The 17,152-nt window shown below is 51.0% G+C and overlaps 1 protein-coding gene across 2 annotated transcripts in view; it reads left to right on the forward strand.

Moving 5' to 3' along the window:
- Positions 1 to 17,152, forward strand: part of COL6A2 (collagen type VI alpha 2 chain) — a 52,711-nt gene extending 35,559 nt beyond the window's left edge. The window contains exon 28 of one of the 2 annotated variants that reach the window (XM_043505794.1): positions 10,559 to 17,152. In XM_043505794.1, the coding sequence (XP_043361729.1) occupies positions 10,559 to 10,758 (200 nt within the window). In that variant the 3' untranslated portion in view covers positions 10,759 to 17,152. The remainder of the gene's footprint in view (positions 1 to 10,558) is intronic. The other variant, XM_038421831.2, reaches the window with a different exon arrangement.

Consider the following 17,152-nt stretch of genomic DNA (forward strand, 5'->3'; position numbering starts at 1 on the left):
CACAGGCAGGTACATGTGTGCAATACAGCCATGCTCAGCCCTCTCTCCCTTCTCCTCATCCCAGTGGAGATGCCTAAACCTCGGATCCTAAATCCCCACGGGACCTGGCAGGGCTTGGAATCCAAATCCAGGAATAAACTGCTTACATGGTCCCTGTCTGTTATCGGATGAGCCAAACTCCCCACCCTTTGGAAATCCTGCCCTGCAGGTCTCAGTGTGGCACCTGGGGCTGGGCGGGCAGTACAGTGGAACTGGAAGGCTTCCAGTGGAGGCTTGGCTCACACTGGCTGTACTGAAATGACCAGTAACACCGAGTTGGGGAGCAGGGTGCAAAGGGGCTGTGTAATGGGGCGGGACAAACCTGTGGGGTAAAAGAGGCAGGTACTGCTTGGTGCAGATCCCAGTACTTGGACCACGTTCTGCTTGTTAAGTGGTAAAACTCCAGTCTCAGCTACTGTTGCTAGCACAGAAAGTACAATGTTTCTCTGTCTGCAAACCTGCCAACGAGCTCTATGCAGCTTGAAAGCTTGTCTCTTTCCCCAACAGAAGTTGATCCAATAACAGATATTACCTCTCGCTCCATATCTATCAATCTAATCATAGACCCAGTGTTTGGCGATATGCGAGTCATGCGGGTTACAACACAATGTTGCCAATACTTGTGATTTAGTCATGAGTCTCACCATGTTGTTTTCCGAAAGCCCCTGCTCCACAAGTCAGGTGACTGTGGGATCTCAACTTGCATGGACTGGAAAGTGACTTGTTTAAAAATGAATCTGTGGAGCAAGGCTGGAAAACGGGCCCCCTGCAGGCTGGGGAAGCAGAAGGAAAGAAAAAGAATCCCAGTTTATTATCTCTTTAAAATCTCATGATTTTTCAGCCAGTCTCATGATGATGTTGAGGGCCCTGACTTGTGAATTTGGAGTGCAAGACTGAGGAGGGATTGCAGGGAGCTCCATGCTGTGCCCTATGGCGAGGGCTGTCCTGGAAAGCCATGTGTAGGGAGCTCTCCTTCCCGACTGCCCTGGGGAAAATACTGTGCAAGCTTCTTTAGACAGAAACCTCTTCCAGTCTGCCCAGCCTCCCTCTCTGGGGAAGACTGGCCAAGGACTGCCGGGAGGAGGGAGAGATGGCAAAGCCTTGAGCAGGGAAGACGGTGGAATTTTCCACCTTGTGATGAAAATGCCAACCTGCTGTCCCAGGCCAGAGAGGGGCTATCTGGGCGCCTTCCCCTCCTGCCGATCTGCTGCTGTGCGTCCGCGCTGACCGCGCCTGCTGCTGCAGCCGCGCCTGGCACCTGAGAGTCGGGTCAGTCTGTGTGTTGTGCACGAATATCCAGTCGGGACTGTGCAAATCCCGCTGACTCCTTTCACTGACTCAGGTTTAACCCTGCACTGCGGAGCTGAACAGCTAGCCCCGAATGCGGCACTGACGATGCACTCCAGCCCCACGTCTGATGGAGTCCTACCCAGCTGCTTTGAATCTGGGTCTGGAGAGATCTCAAAGGATGCAGCCGCCTGCTCTTCCAGCCGCTGCTTTGTCTTAGGCTGCGCCAGGCGTCTGTGCTTCAGAGCCCTGCTTGTGCTTAGTTGCGAGGTCAGACTGGCAGTGGGGTGGGAGCAGTGCCATGGGCGCAGGAGTGATTTGTAAAGAGGAACCATGCCAGGGCAGCGTCGCTGGCAGCTAGAACAGCAGCATGTTTGGGTTCTGCTCGGTCTGGGCCAAGCGTCCATCAGGAGACCTCAGGCCTGGGTGAATGTGGCCTTCGTCACACAGCAGCTCTCGGCCATTCTCATTGCCCACGCCAGGTACGGCACCGCATAGAACCACTTCCCTTTTCCTGCACTGCATAGGGCTGGATCAGAAACCCCCTGCGGGGAGACAGGGGACTCTAAAAGGGTCCCCCAGCGGAACTCCCCCATCCAGGCCTTAGACTGGGTGGGGCTCAGCCTGCACCCACAGAACATGGCTGTTGTAGAACGACTCCCCTCGGGAATGGTGGCCAAGAAGGCGTAGGCCTGGCGGTGACGGGTGGGTGTCGCTTTGCTCTGCGTGCGTGGAATTCCCACTGGGCTGGGGAGTGAGTGGGATTTAGGGGGTGCCTGGGTGCCCCCCAGCACTGTGTTGACTCTGGCTCCCTGCCAGGCTGCGTGTGAGATCTGGCAAGGTCCAGCCGGGTTTGGCCCTGGGAAACCGGGCCTTGGCCAAAGCTGGGAGGAGCTGTACTAGAGGAGCCCAGCGACAGGCAGCATAGGCGAGCTGAGGGCTTGGTAGTACGTGGCTGCAATGCTGTGGTGGGCTTTGCTAGACAGAGCCACTCTGACCTTGAGCTCTCTGCCCTGTGGCTGACAGCTGGGTCCATGCTGAGCTCTGAGGAGCTGCCTGTTATCTGGGGTACATGAGATGTGCATGTGCCACCCGCCCCTCAGATGGGTCAGTGCCAGGGCCTGGAGCCAAACACAGACAGGTCTGGCCCGGAGGCGCGTCAAGGAGCCCCACCCCCACTAATACCAAGCCCTGGGTCTTGCAGAGCGCCTGTCAGCCGCGGCCTCAAGAAACTCGCACTCTCTAATGGCTTTCCCCTGGCCCCGGGGCAGAGCAGGGCTGGCATACCCTGGGCAGGTAGGGGCTGGCACTGGGAGGCTGAATGTCTTGCCCAGGGTCACACAGGCAGGTCTGTGGCAGGGTGGGAATTGGCCTCAGTGTAGCAATCTTGGGGTTCATTAAACATCCAGCCAGGGAATGAGAAAGGAATAAAATTTGTAATAAAACAAACTAAAGAGCGTCTGAGGTGAGGTGCTGAGCACAGCTACACTGGGTTCTGCACCCCAGCCTCCCGGGCACCTCTCTAAAGTCCCATATTTATCACACTGTCCCTTATGAGGGAGCATCTCTAAATTATAATCTTCCACAAACATGTCTCTACATCGTCCCTCTTAAAAAAACAAATTAACTCTTTACATACGTATCTATTAACAGCTAACAACTATCTAATAACACCTGCATTAAATTCTCTAGTACATTTCCATAAACCCAATGTGTGCTCTCCCTAGAGAGGAGAGATTACCAGCACATCACTCTGGAGTGAGTCTTCACCACTCACTTTTCTCAACTACCCCTTCTCCAGGCAGGTTAGCAAGTCTCTGAATCTTTCAGGATGTTTAAGCTCCCTCTCCAGTCTTCTCAATATCAGTCTTTTCTTTCATTAGAGTCTGAGTTGTTCTCTTGTTCCTTGATAGTTTCTCCTTTCTCTGTTGATGATAAAGGATCAGTCAGATGGGAAATGCCAGACTCCACTTCAGCTGTCAATGTGTTGGAACTTTCTGGGATTACTTGTAGATCCCTTCAGTTATGCCAAAATGTGTCCCGCTGGTCTATCGGGACTACATAAGACCTTCGACACTGTTGTTCTTTAATGGAACCCCTTTGGCTCCAAGTATCAGAGGTGTGATTCCTCAGGCACACTCTGTCCCATGGGTTAAGAGATGGGAGATCTCTGGCCTTTATGTCAAAATTATATTTCTGCTTCCACTTCTGCTTTTCTTTCATTTCCGTATGATTTCATTGATATGAGCTTTCAGCAAGTTATCAGTGATTGGTACCTTAGATCTGGGCCTTCTTCCTATTTACAGCTCAGCTGGAGAAAAGTCATTCTCCAGAGGTGCACTTCAGTAAACCAATTACACTTTCCTCCAGTCACCCCCACTGGCAAAAATCTTTTTCATAAGGTTCTTTACGGTCTGTAGAGACTTTTCCACAAATCCATTTGATTGGGGATAATTTGGACTTGAAGTTTTGTGATGAAAATCCCAATCTAGTGCAAATTGCCTAAAATCTGCACTAAAGACGTCATCTGGAATTCCGTGTCTGGAGGAGATTCCCTTCATGCCGGCTATCACCGACTTACTACTGGTATTGTGCAGTGTGCACATTTCTGGCTACAGAGAATAATCTGTTTTCAGAGTAGCAGCCGTGTTAGTCTGTATTCGCAAAAAGAAAAGGAGTACTTGTGGCACCTTAGAGACTAACAAATTTATTAGAGCATAAGCTTTCGTGAGCTACAGCTCACTTCATCGGATGCATTTGGTGGAAAAAACAGAGGGGAGATTGATATACACACACAGAGAACATGAAACAATGGGTTTATCATACACACTGTAAGGAGAGTGATCACTTAAGATAAGCCATCACCAGCAGCGGGGGGAGGGGGGGTGAGGAAAACCTTTCATGGAGACAAGCAAGGTAGGCTATTTCCAGCAGTTAACAAGAATATCTGAGGAACAGTGGGGGGTGGGGTGGGGGGGAGAAATAACATGGGGAAATAATTTTACTTTGTGTAATGACTCATCCATTCCCAGTCTCTATTCAAGCCTAAGTTAATTGTATCCAGTTTGCAAATTAATTCCAATTCAGCAGTCTCTCGTTGGAGTCTGTTTTTGAAGCTTTTTTGTTGAAGGATAGCCACTCTTAGGTCTGTAATCGAGTGACCGGAGAGATTGAAGTGTTCTCCAACTGGTTTTTGAATGTTATAATTCTTGACATCTGATTTGTGTCCATTCATTCTTTTACGTAGAGACTGTCCAGTTTGACCAATGTACATGGCAGAGGGGCATTGCTGGCACATGATGGCATATATCACATTGGTAGATGCGCAGGTGAACGAGCCTCTGATAGTGTGGCTGATGTGATTAGGCCCTATGATGGTTTCCCCTGAATAGATATGTGGACAGAGTTGGCAACGGGCTTTGTTGCAAGGATAGGTTCCTGGGTTAGTGGTTCTGTTGTGTGGTGTGTGGTTGCTGGTGACTATTTGCTTCAGATTGGGGGGGCTGTCTGTAAGCAAGGACTGGTCTGTCTCCCAAGATCTGTGAGAGTGATGGGTTGTCCTTCAGGATAGGTTGTAGATCCTTGATGTTGCGTTGGAGAGGTTTTAGTTGGGGGCTGAAGGGGATGGCTAGTGGCGTTCTGTTATGTTCTTTGTTGGGCCTGTCCTGTAGTAGGTGACTTCTGGGTACTCTTCTGGCTCTGTCAATCTGTTTCTTCACTTCAGCAGGTGGGTATTGTAGTTGTGGGAATGCATGATAGAGATCTTGTAGGTGTTTGTCTCTGTCTGAGGGGTTGGAGCAAATGCGGTTATATCGTTATATATATATATAATCTGTGACTATTAAATAATCCTTCGATTGCCAGGTAAATTAGTCAGCATGAACCTTCTCATGAGGCCTTCATGGAACTGGGTGAGATCTCAGTGGCGCTGTCTGTTGGCTTGGCTTGTTCAAGCAGGAAAAGCAGTTTCCTACCACATTAGTAATGTCATGATTGATCCACAGCCAATACAGGACCCCTCGTGCTCATTGTTTGCACTTCTCAGTTCCTAAAGGACCCTCGTGGATTTTCTATGGCATTTCTTTTCAGAAGCTCATTAGAAATACAGCCTTACTTCCCTTGAAAACCACCCCATCTATCACAGAAAGTTCATGTCTGCGATTCCAATAGTCCATTATATTTGGACAGCAACTGCTTATTTCTTCAGGCCATGCTTTAATTATCACTTCTTTAAGGATCCCCAATTATTCATGTTTCTCCATTTCCCCTCTTGTTTGTTGCAGATTCCTGATAGCTATGGGAATTGACTTTACAATCAAATCTACATAGGCTTGCATTTCTATCTCTAAAGACTTCTCTGGTTTCATGGGAGCCACTGGAAAGTGCATTTGCAGTGAACATGAATTTACCGGGAGTGTAGGTCACGACCAAATCATAAAAAGAAAAGGAGTACTTGTGGCACCTTAGAAACTATCACATTTATTTGAGCATAAGCTTTCGTGAGCTACAGCTCACTTCATGAGCTGTAGTTCTCGAAAGCTTATGCTCAGATAAATTTGTTAGTCTCTAAGGTGCCATAATTACCCTTTTCTTTTTGCGAATACAGACTAACACGGCTGCTACTCTGAAACCGACCAAATCATACTTTTGCATCTTTATCATCATGCTTTGAATCATTAAGGTGCTGTCATTTAACAGTTTGCTAAATAACACTATCCAGGGCTGGTGGTCCATTTCAACTTCCATTGTCTGGCCATAAATATACTGATTGAATCTCTCACAGGCAAACAATATTCCTAAAAGCTCCTTCTGGATCTGTGTGTATCTGGTATCTACCTCAGTCAGTGATTTGGCTGGATATGACACTGGTTGCCAACAATCCTCACCAATGTTCCCTCTAATTTTTTCCATCCATATGTGGAATGAATTTTGTTATGTGCACCGAGGTAATGTGCAGATGTGCACCACCAGTAGAAACAAAAAACCTAGATAGAATATTTATTTTTAAAAAGTTACCATAGGGATAATTTACTCCAGCCAGGACAGGTTAGGCATTTAAGAACTCACTATTCAAAGAATTAAACTTAAGCATAAGAGAGAAATAAAATTATGAAATGCACAGACCAGTCAAACTAAAATAATAGCACTTTGAAAGAATAAAATTACAGAGAATATCTGTGCATTGCAAGAAGTACCAAGAAGTAATAACAACAACACAAGTATGTGTTGGGAGATGAGTATATCAGAGACTGTGTGTGTGTGTGTGTGTGTGTGAGAGAGAGAGAGAGAGAGAGAGAGAGAGAGATTGACACACAGAGACAGTGTGTGTGTGCTGGGTGCTGGGGAAGTCTATGGGAGACAATACGCTGTGTCTTTGGTGTGAGTGCCTTAGAAGGCTCAGATTCAGATTACAGCAGCTGAGCTCTCCTGCTCCTGAGCCCTGTCCCCCTTCCCCGGCTCTGCAGAGACGGGGTATGTGGGTAGAGGGGAAGCAAGGGAGAGGGACACCCTCACATCAGCACCCCCTTCCCCCCCGCCCAGGCTCTGCACAGCCAGCAGGAGGGTCCGGGAAGCAGCTGCCAGGGGCTCCAAGGCAGAGGGCAGGAGCAACGTGGCTGCAGAACTGTGGGAGGAGGGGCACCTGAACACACATTGCCCTGCACAACTCTACTAATCAAGTGTGTCGCACTTGTTTGACTCCTGGGCCACTGCACAACCGCACAGCTTAGAGGGAACACAGATCTTCACGCTTCTGTAAAATCGCTGCACCTAACCCAGATTATGAAGCGTTTGCTCAGATTTTTAATAGGCCATCCTGGTGCATAGAACTTCACCACTGGTTCTTGTACTAGCTGTTTGTTTGTTTTTAAAACTTCCTATGATACCTTCTGTTCTGCACCCTGATTTTTATTCTCTAGGGAGTTTTCTCAAAGCCACTGCTTTGGGAGACAGATTAGGTATGAATTTTCCAAGATAATTAACTGTTCCCAGGAACCACTGAACATCTTTCATTGTGTGGGGACACGGCATCATTTCAATGGCTGAAATCTTCCTCTGATCAGTTTTTACACCTTTGTTGGAAATAAAGACCTCAACAAAAGTCAGTTCTGTAACCCCTAAAACACATTTCTCCCTATTTAGTTTGAGGTTTGCAGCTCTAGTTGCATCTAGGACATCCTGAAGCCTATAATCATGTTCCTCCCTAGTTGAGTCCCAGATGAGGATGTCCTCCATTGAAGTGTCAATGACATTAATGTTTCCATAGATCATCCGTATGGTTTTGTGGTACACTTCTGATGCTGAAGCTAAGCCAAAGGGTAAATGTAAGAATCTGTATCTTCCAACTGGGGTATTTCATGCACATAGTTTTGAGCTTTCTTAGTTAATTTTAGCTGCCAAAATCCTGAGGATGCATCCAATATACTGAAATACTGAGCTTTTGCCAGCTGAGCCATAATCTCTTCTCTGGTTGGTAGTTTGACATGTTCTCTTTTTATAGCCGTGGTGAGGTCTCTGGGATCCAAGCATATGCATAGCAGGCCGCTACCTTTTCTCCACAATGACTAGGGAGCTCACCCATTCTACTGCCTCCTCAATTGTTTGTATTACTTCCATTGCTTCCATCCTTGCAAGCTCAGCCTTGAGTTTATCACAGAGTGCAAATAGCACCTTTTCTGCACGGATGGACAACTGGAGGGACCTGCTTGTTCGTCTGGATTCTGTGTTTACCCGGCAAGCAATCCAATCCTTGAAACAGATCACAATATTCCTGAACGAATGCCACATAATCAAATTCAGTGTGATCTTGTAGAGAGAGACCTACTGATCTTGTAGTTTTACAGATTGAGTTGCTCATAAGCAGCCAGGCCTAAAGTTGGTGTCTCCTCCTTTGGCACTACAATGAAAGGGAGCCTGTACATGTTGCTTTTATGGTTGATGCTATCAGTTCACATCCCCTTCACTGGTATATTTGTTCCAGAATAACCAGTTACTTTTATTTGTGTTGATCCCAGTTCTGGTCTTATTTTTAGTCTCTCATAATCTTGTTTGGACAGAATATTAACCTGAGCTCCTGTGTCCAGTTTCAGTGGAATAATTGCTCCATTCGCTGTCATAGGCAGTATCCAGTCCCTCTCATCCGGCTTGCTAGATCCCAGCATGTCTGTGGGAAAACTCCTCAACCAGATTGTCCTTAATGCACTTGAATGCACTTGACTTTTCTGCAGTTGGGATCTGCAGCATTTTTCAAAATGCTTTTTTTTTCCCACATTTATGACAGAGTTTCCCAAAGGCAACACACTGTCCGGGGCCATGCTGTGATCCACACCTTCAACATGACGTTCTGTCCCCAGCCTTCAGCTAGAAGTGGTTTTCATAGCAAGTGGTTCCACTCTTTGATTTGACCTATTCCGGCTATCTGCCTTTGTACTTGGTAGATGGAGAACCCCTTCTGGTGAATTCAGCTCTCTGGCTTGTGCTTTCACAGTTTCTGCTGCCCTGTAGGTCTGGAGAGCTTTTTCTAAAGTGAAGTCTTCTTCACAGAGCAGTCTCTCTCTTAGAATCATTGGTGGTATTAAAGACAATGTGTTATCTCTGATCAGAGACTGTCAGCTCACCAAAGTTTCCTTAATTCTGTCACATATTGCTCTTGGTGTCGCCATTTTTTCTTTCTTTTTTTTTTGCATGCATGTACAAAAAGACTGATGATTTCACTTTATCACTTTTCTCAACAGCCCCTATATACAATTCAAATCTCTGTCTGAATTTTTTCCAGTTCTCTGCAACTTTGCTGGACAATAACAGACTGGATGGAGGTTGCAACATATCCATTTTTGCCTTCTTATCCCCTTGTGAAGCTAGTCAAGCTATTGTGCTCATAAAATGCATACACAAGCCTTGGCTCTTCTCTGTTTGCTGCTCCACCTGCTCCCCTTGCCTCTGCTTTCAGTTTCAAACACAGGAGTTAACCTCACAATGCGGGCAGTCTCCTCATTTGGCACTTCTCAGGCCGTGTAATGCTCCGGGGGTTCATTTAACAGCCAGCCAGGGAATAAGAGAGGAATAAAACTTCCAGCAAAACAAACCAGAGAGGGCTGTGGTGAAGTGCCATGCTTGCTCTCTCTGCCCCCATTTCCAGGGCACCTCTCTAAATTCCTGTGTTTACCCTACTGCCCGCTGTGAGGGAGTGTCCCTGCATTATAATCTTCCACAACCACGTCTCTACACTCAGGTCTCCAAAGCGGTAGGCCAGCCTGTGCACAGCCCCTCGGCATTGCAGTGCCAGCCCCGGAGGGAGCCCAGCGACTTCTTCCACGACATGCTGCCCCCGGGGTCCATCGCCCAGAGGAGGCAGCCCATGGAGCCAGCTGCACCGCACGTCCTCCCCACTGGCATAGGAGGCCCAAAAAGGTTTCTGTCCCTCAGCGCTGCCAGCTCCTCAGGGCAGCTGGGGCCTAGCAGGAGCCCCAGGCACCTCCCATGCACAGGGCGGCTCTTGCTGGAGAACAGGGTATTTATAGCTTTGGGGCCCGTGCTCAGCGTGTGGGGCTGAGCACAGAGCCCACCTGAGCTGAGGTAAAGGCTGGCATGTGAATCTCTGTCCGTCAGGGGTGCCCCTTTTAACCCAGGCAACCGTCCGCTGCAGACGAGCGCTGCTTGGAGTTTCAGAGAGCCAGCTCAGTGCAGTGCGGGAATGTAGCCTGTGTTTGTGGGCTGGCTTCTCATGGAAGCCTCGTTGGCTGCCCGTGGCTGTGCTCCGGTGCACTCTGTTGAGTTCTGCATGGATGGGCCCTTGGAAACGCTCTGACAGCTGCCCAGAAACAACCTGGCAAACCCTGCTCTCTGCTGCCAGCTGACCCCTTGCTCAGAGGGAGGTCGGACAGTTTCCTTCTTCAGCAGCTCTCTCCATAGCGGGAGGTGCAGGAGGAAGGAGGGGACATGCATCAGTAGCTGTATAGAAGCTTCATACATTTACTGCAAATCCTCTTCCAAGTACTGTCTAAGGGCCCAATCCAAACCCCATGGGAGGCAGCAAGCAGCTCTCCCTTCACTTTGGATCTGGTCCTTTAGTGAGATAGGGCTGCAGTGGAGCTTCCAGGCTTTGGTCTTTGCTGCTCCCTCCTGTGCTGGCTGCCTTTCCTACAGTGCAGGGTACATAAGAGAACTGAGCAGCAGTGGGGGACACACCAGTACTAGCGAGCCCTGAAAATATTCTTTTGACACTCACTTGCAGATGACAGGAACCCTGGGAATGCAAACCCACTTATTTCCGCCCATGGAAGAGGAGGTCAAGATATCTTTCCCCTACACCAAAGAGTCAATCGCCCAGTTCCTAAACTCTACGCGGGAAATCCAGGACCCCAGCACGTACAGCCAGCTGGTGGCCACTTTGGCCTATACCGCCGAGAACGCCAAGTTTGCCACTGGACATGAGCGGCAGGAGTGGATGGACCTGTTCATTGACACATTTAAAATAGTGCACAGTGAAATTGTGGGGGATCCAGAAACCGTGCTGGGGCTCTGCTGAGCTTTGCACTAGGGACCGTGTACAGGACTGGCAGCTGAGCTGGAGCAGGTGCTCTTGGGAAAAGCAATGTTCCCTGTAAACAGCGCCTCTTGAGAATTCCCAGGAGGGGCTGGGTACCATGATGGACGCATTGAGCTTAGGAGGAGCCCAGAGAGTCTCGGTAGCTCCTAGCTAGTGATTTGATGGCAGGAGCGGTTCTCTCCAGCGTGGCTGGCAGAGCAGCACGATGCAGCTTCCCAGAAACCAGGAGAGATGCTCCTGCTTCACCCACTGTCTCTGCAGCACATTTTAAGGGAACGTTGGGTGCTGGCAGAGGAGCTGTCCTGTCCCGAAGAGACACTCCTATTCTGTCCTTCTAAACACGCCAAGCCCACAATGATAGGCTAGCTTGTCAAATAGCCCTCGTGGGCCCTCCCAGCACTCAGTCCCACCTGGGCTCCATGGCCAAATCAGGGAGGTTGCTTGCTGATGTGTATCTGAGGGCCAGAGCAAGCCCTTTCTCAGCAATGGGTGTAGGGATGTGTGCTAACATGTGTCTGTTTTCCTACGTAGCTTTTGTTCTGATTGTCCTCGAATTTTCTCCTTTGTTCTCTTTTTGTGTTTAACTAACCGGGCTTTTCTTGGGTTATGCCAGCCCCGAGAGAGGCCAGGCTCCCAAGTGAGAAGCCCCGCCATGCTACCCCCTTTGCTATAATCACAATGTTTAATCACTCAACTTGCGCTGTAACCTGTGCTATTAAAGAAAAGATAGCAGTGCGAGCGGTTTGGGGTGGGCCCCTTTGTGTCTCCATTGCGCTTTGCTGGAAACTGCCCCGGTCTCAACATGTGCCCTGTGTCTTTGTCTGAGTGTCATTCTGCCTGCATGTCATATCCATACTGGACTTGCTCTTCTCACTGTCCTACAAGCTACATGCCTACTCCATGGCAGGAAAATCCAGCACATGTCGGAACAAGGAGCTAAAAGCTATTACCCAGTGACTGCGCCATTCTGAAATATAATAATGTACCATACATGTGTGAGGCACTAGGTGTAAACATGCTGTAGTTCTGGGCATGGAAAGTTGTGTACGCAATTCAAAGAGGTTATAGTCCCATCATGTGAGCCCTGGTTATTATAACCTGCTCCAAGGGACCACATGGGGAGAGTTTCAAAGGCACCTAACTCCCATTGACTTTGAAAGAGAGTTGGGCACCATGCTGCTATCTGTGCTTTCAAAACTCTCCCCCATAGCTGCAGAAGAGCAGACCAAAGAGTACGGGGTACAAATATTAGGTTCCAGTGGGTGAATTCTGCTAGCCCCCTGACATGGAGGTAGCTTCATTGCAATGACTTCAGCTATCTTGTGCATTTCATTTGTTAATATGCAGATGAAAATACACAGAATTGGACTGAACCTCCCATTGTGCAATGATGTTTGGGCTATAATGCCATCTGCTTTCAAGTGTCTGAAGCGGGTACATTTGCCTGAGCACTAGACGGGGCCAGGGGTGGGAAGCAGGAGCTGGAACTGGGAGTCTGCAAACCTCAGAAATGTTTTGTGACTCTGCACCCCAAATCCTGGCTAGATGCGAGAGCTTCACCAGAATGAGCCAGAGCTCTGGGGCTTGCGAAACCAGGCTGAGCATTGCATGGCAATAGGCATGCTCAGCTGGGATCTGCCATTTTCTGCTTTGGGTGGGGCAGATGCCCCTCTTGCTCTGCAGCCAGGACCTTTTGCTGCCAGCCTGCCCCGTGGGAGGGAGCTCAGAGAATCCCAGCACTGGCAAATATTGAGAAAAGGGCTGACAATGCTCAGCCAGGTTTTTTAATGGCTTGGCTTGGCTTGAGCTTTGTGCAAAGGGTTGGGAGCAGGGTGAGGTCCTACCAGTGGTGACTCCATTTGTCCGTCTCCAGATGTAACCAACGTAGGTTAGGTGGGGTGAAGTGAAAAACCCCCACACACACCACAACCACCACCATTTTGGTGTGTGACACCAAAAAGAGCCGTGGCTTTAGCTTGCTGGGGTGCAGCTGAGAAGCACTAAACTCAGAGCATTGTTGCTGCTTTGGCCTGAGCCAGCGGCGTGTAACTGTTGGCACAGGAGGGATCCCGTCTGGTTTCTGCAGGGCTGCCTGAGGCCTGGCGTGTTTTGCTGAACCGGCTCCTAAGTCAATACAGTTTAGTTTGTTTTAGCCAGGTGAGTTTATCCCCCCTCCGCCTCAGGCTGCGGCTAGTTGTTTGGGTTCCCTGGCGCAGCTCGCCCAGAAAGGGAACGCAACAAATCAGCAGAAATCTAAGTCCCCAGAAGACAAGAACAGTGTCTCCGAGGACAGTCTCAGGATCTCTGCACAGTTCTGCGCTCGTGAGCGGAGAACCTGCTCTGGGCAAGTCCCTAGCGGCCCCCAGGCAGGCTCTGATGCAGAATCCACGTCTTTCCCTCTGCCTCATGGCGCAGCGGACAGGTGGGGGGATTGAGGGGACAGATGATCTCGGGGGCGGGGGTTGCGAGCAGGGGAAGGGTAGGAGGTTGCCATGGGACTGCCCACCATGCAATGGTAAAGGGGTCCCCTGGCTGCTGCGCTCTTCACTGAAGGGAAACAATAAAAGGCCTGGAGAGCATTGTGAACCGCGCCGTGGGTGGTTCTGTCAGAGCTGGAATTCCCCGTATGTAAACTCAGGTGGTCGGTGTGGGAAGCAGGGGTGGGCGGGACGGGCTGGGTTATCTGTGTGGGACAGGCAGGGTTCTCCGCAGCAAAGCACTGGTGGTGCTTGTTCAGGGGATCTGCTTTACCCACTGTCTCCATTCGCCCTGCACCACGCGCTGCCAGCTCCTCGCTCCTGGTGCAGCCGTAGCCGCCTTGCTCTGTACGCTGCAGGGGATGGACCCATACTGCAGTTGCAGCTGGCTGTGAAGAGCACAGGCTGCCAGCCCTGGGCTGGCGATTGCGGGCCTCAGGGATGCTCCTTGGGGGTGGGGGTGGCAGATTTGCTGAGCTTAGGGGCAGCCCTCCCGTCACATCCCAGTGGGGTAGTTGATGGTAGCAGCCCCCATCCTTCACGGGAGAGGAGGAACATCAGCCCCACCTCTGGGCTGCACCCACAGCCTGGCTGGCAGCTGGGAAGACAAATGATGGGCGGCAGCGTGACACCAGGGACCACTAACGCTATGGGGGGCTTGTCTAGATCTGCTTCCCCTGCCCCCCTTGGGGGAGCCTCCTGCCTGGGGGGGCCCTTCCCTCCCTCACCTGAAATCAGGCCATGCCAAGCAGGGATCTCGGGGGCAGCTCATCCCCACAGAGGCAGGTGCATAATCCCCCTGACTCAAAGGGCAGCTGCACCGACAGCCCGGGGCAGGGAGCCACCCTGAGAGTGGAGTAACGTCCCACTGGTGGGTGGGTGCAACGTGAATGGGCTGGGAGCCTGCGGACGTGCCCCTCCACGCCGGGCAGGGAGCAGGTCCACGTTCCAACCGGCTCTGAGGGCGCCTGGCCACTGAACGGGGTGGCAGAAGGCTCAGGCTCACCTCTCTGCCGGGGGCCTCAGCACAGGGCTGAGGTGAGTGATGGGTGAGCCCCTTTCGGACGCTGCCCCAGCACCACCCCTGGGACAGAGCTCTCTGCACCCCGCTCAGCCAGCAGCTGGGCTCAGGGGCCTGGCACGGCACAATGAAAGAGCCCACTTGTTGTGGGCAGGCCGGGCAGAGTCTAAACAGCCTTTTGCCCCATGGCATCATCCCTTGCGCCTACGATCGGTAGCTGCCTGCAGCTCTCCTGGTCTCGCTCTCCTGGTCTCACTCCTCTGGGGCAGGATCCCTGCTGGAACTGATTGGGGGCAGGTCTCAGCCCCGGGACAGAGGGCTTGGGCGGGGGGAGGTGTCAGGGAGCCATTCAAACCCTACAAGGCTTTGTTATACTCTCCCGCTTCCAACAGCCCCGGCCTGTGGGTGCTGGGGCTCTGTGAGAGGAGCCCAGTGAAGACACACCCGGCAGAACAGCCTGTGCCCCCAGGGAGCACAGTGCCCCAGTGAATGACCAGACCATGGGGTACACAAGACAGCTGCCGGGGAGGGAAAGAGAGTCAGCCCCCTCTTCGTCTGTTCTGACACTGAATGGAGCTTCTCCTTCCACTGGGCTGTGGCAAGGAGACGGCTTCCTGGCCTTTGTCTGCCAGCCTTTGTGCTGGCCTGTATCCCACGCCAGGGGTGGCTGCAGAGCGGGTGGCTTCCCGCTGCACCATTGCCCTCCTCGCTGCAGCTGGATGGCACAGCCCTTCCTCAGCTGCCTCACACCCCTGCTCAGACGGCGACTCTGGCCTGGTGGAGAGCAGAGGAGAAGATTGGGGCTCCAGGGAAGCAGTGGGGGGTTGCCCCCACAAACACACCGCTCTTGTCCAACCCAGGCAGTGTGAGGAAATGGCGGAGCCCTCCCCTGGTTCCTTTTCCCCAGGCTTGATGTGACTGTTTTCCCTCTGCCCACAGAGCTGGCGGTGGCGCAGTGCACACAGCGCCCTGTGGACATCGTCTTCCTGCTGGATGGCTCAGAACGAACCGGAGAGGTGAACTTCCACAGGGCCCACAACTTTGTAGAGGAGGTGTCCCGCCGCCTCACGCTGGCCAGGGGTGACAATGACAACATGAATGCGCGGATCGCCCTCCTACAGTATGGCAGCGAAAGAGAGCAGGTGGTGCTCTTCCCCCTGACGTACAACCTGACCTACATCTCGGAGGCCCTGTCCACGATCAAGTACCTGGACTCCTCCTCCAACATTGGCTCTGCCATCATCCATGCCATCAACAACATAGTCATCAACCCGCAGAACCAGCAAAGGGCTGCCCGGCGCAACGCCGAGCTCTCCTTCGTCTTCATCACCGATGGCATCACGGGCAGCAAGAATCTCAATGAGGCCATCAACTCCATGAAGAAGCAGGACGTCATGCCCACAGTGGTGGCCCTCGGGAGTGATGTGGACATGGATGTCCTGCTGAAGATTGGCCTAGGGGACCGAGCTGCCATCTTCCGGGAGAAGGACTATGCCAGCCTCTCCCAACCCGGCTTCTTCGACAGGTTCATTAGGTGGATATGTTAGTTCAGGGGAATGCGCACGTTCCCCGTCACCAATACACACACCCATGATATTCCTTGGTTTGTTTTGTTCTCTTGCCATTCTATGGTTGTAAGCAGGCCCAGAGCGGTTGGTACAAACTGCCCTCTGGACTGTCTCTTTTTTAACCAAAGTTTGAAGCTGATTTTTTTATTTTCATGATGAACAATGTCACTCACGTTAATGGTGCTAATTATAACCAAGATCAAAGAAGTATTCAGAGCCATACCATGTCATTTGTCATGCCCTACACAAACTAAATGCTCCCTTAGTGTGTGTGTGTGCTGTGATCCTATGGGTGCTAAACAGTGGGGCAGCAAAACTTTCCAATTCAGCAGGAAGAAGAGTCATCTCTGGCATCCAAGAATGTGTCCATCCGCCAGCCCCACAGCCCCCGTCTCCACACCTTCCCAAGCATTCTTAGGTGGAGCTTGCATCTTGCTGAGGGCAGTACATCCCCACTGCTGTTGCTCTTTGTCCCAAGATCAAGCTCAACAGCTTCTAAGTAGGCCTGTGCACTGAGCTTGGACCTCAGGTTTATTCATAGTTAAAAAGAGTCGAAGAAACATAATTGGAGCCTTCATTATCCTAGTAGCATCCCCAGGCTTTGCAATGTTCCATTGGTGAGCATCTTCTTTTCCCGTTCACCTCCCCTCCTGCCCTCGCTGAGGGGCTTCAGGGGTAGATTGCCTCCGGTACATCATGGTATGTCTTGATGTGGCCAGCAAAGTGCACTTCCATTGCCTTGTTATCTGTTCTTACCAGGGGGTTACCTGTCCCCCTCCCTAGCAATGATGCATTGGTCTGTTAGCCCAAGTTCAGATCAGAAACATTCCTTATCCAGATGCTCCCAGGTGACCTATTCAGCGCTACATCTGCCTTGCATTTCACTGGCCTTCTCCTGCATCCAGACTGTTCTGTGACTCTCCTTATCTTGTTTCCTTCTGCTGCCATCATCCATCTCTCCTGAGTGTCTGTGCATTTACCTTCTCCATTAGCATCCTCATGGGGAGGACCAGTGTGCAGGCTGGCTGGCAGCACCCAGCCAGGCTCCTGACAGGACGCTCTGAGCTTGAGCACACCCAAGGGTATGCATGTGAAACCAGGAAATTGCAGCTTAGAGCACACATGCGACTGGGGTCGCCTGAATGACATCCAGCCCTGGACTCAGCTTGTGCTCTGCAAAATAAATCAATAAATAAACTACCCCACCCTAAAA

Source organism: Dermochelys coriacea, chromosome 11, assembly GCF_009764565.3.
Source record: "Dermochelys coriacea isolate rDerCor1 chromosome 11, rDerCor1.pri.v4, whole genome shotgun sequence".
NCBI classification, from domain to species: Eukaryota; Metazoa; Chordata; order Testudines; family Dermochelyidae; genus Dermochelys; species Dermochelys coriacea.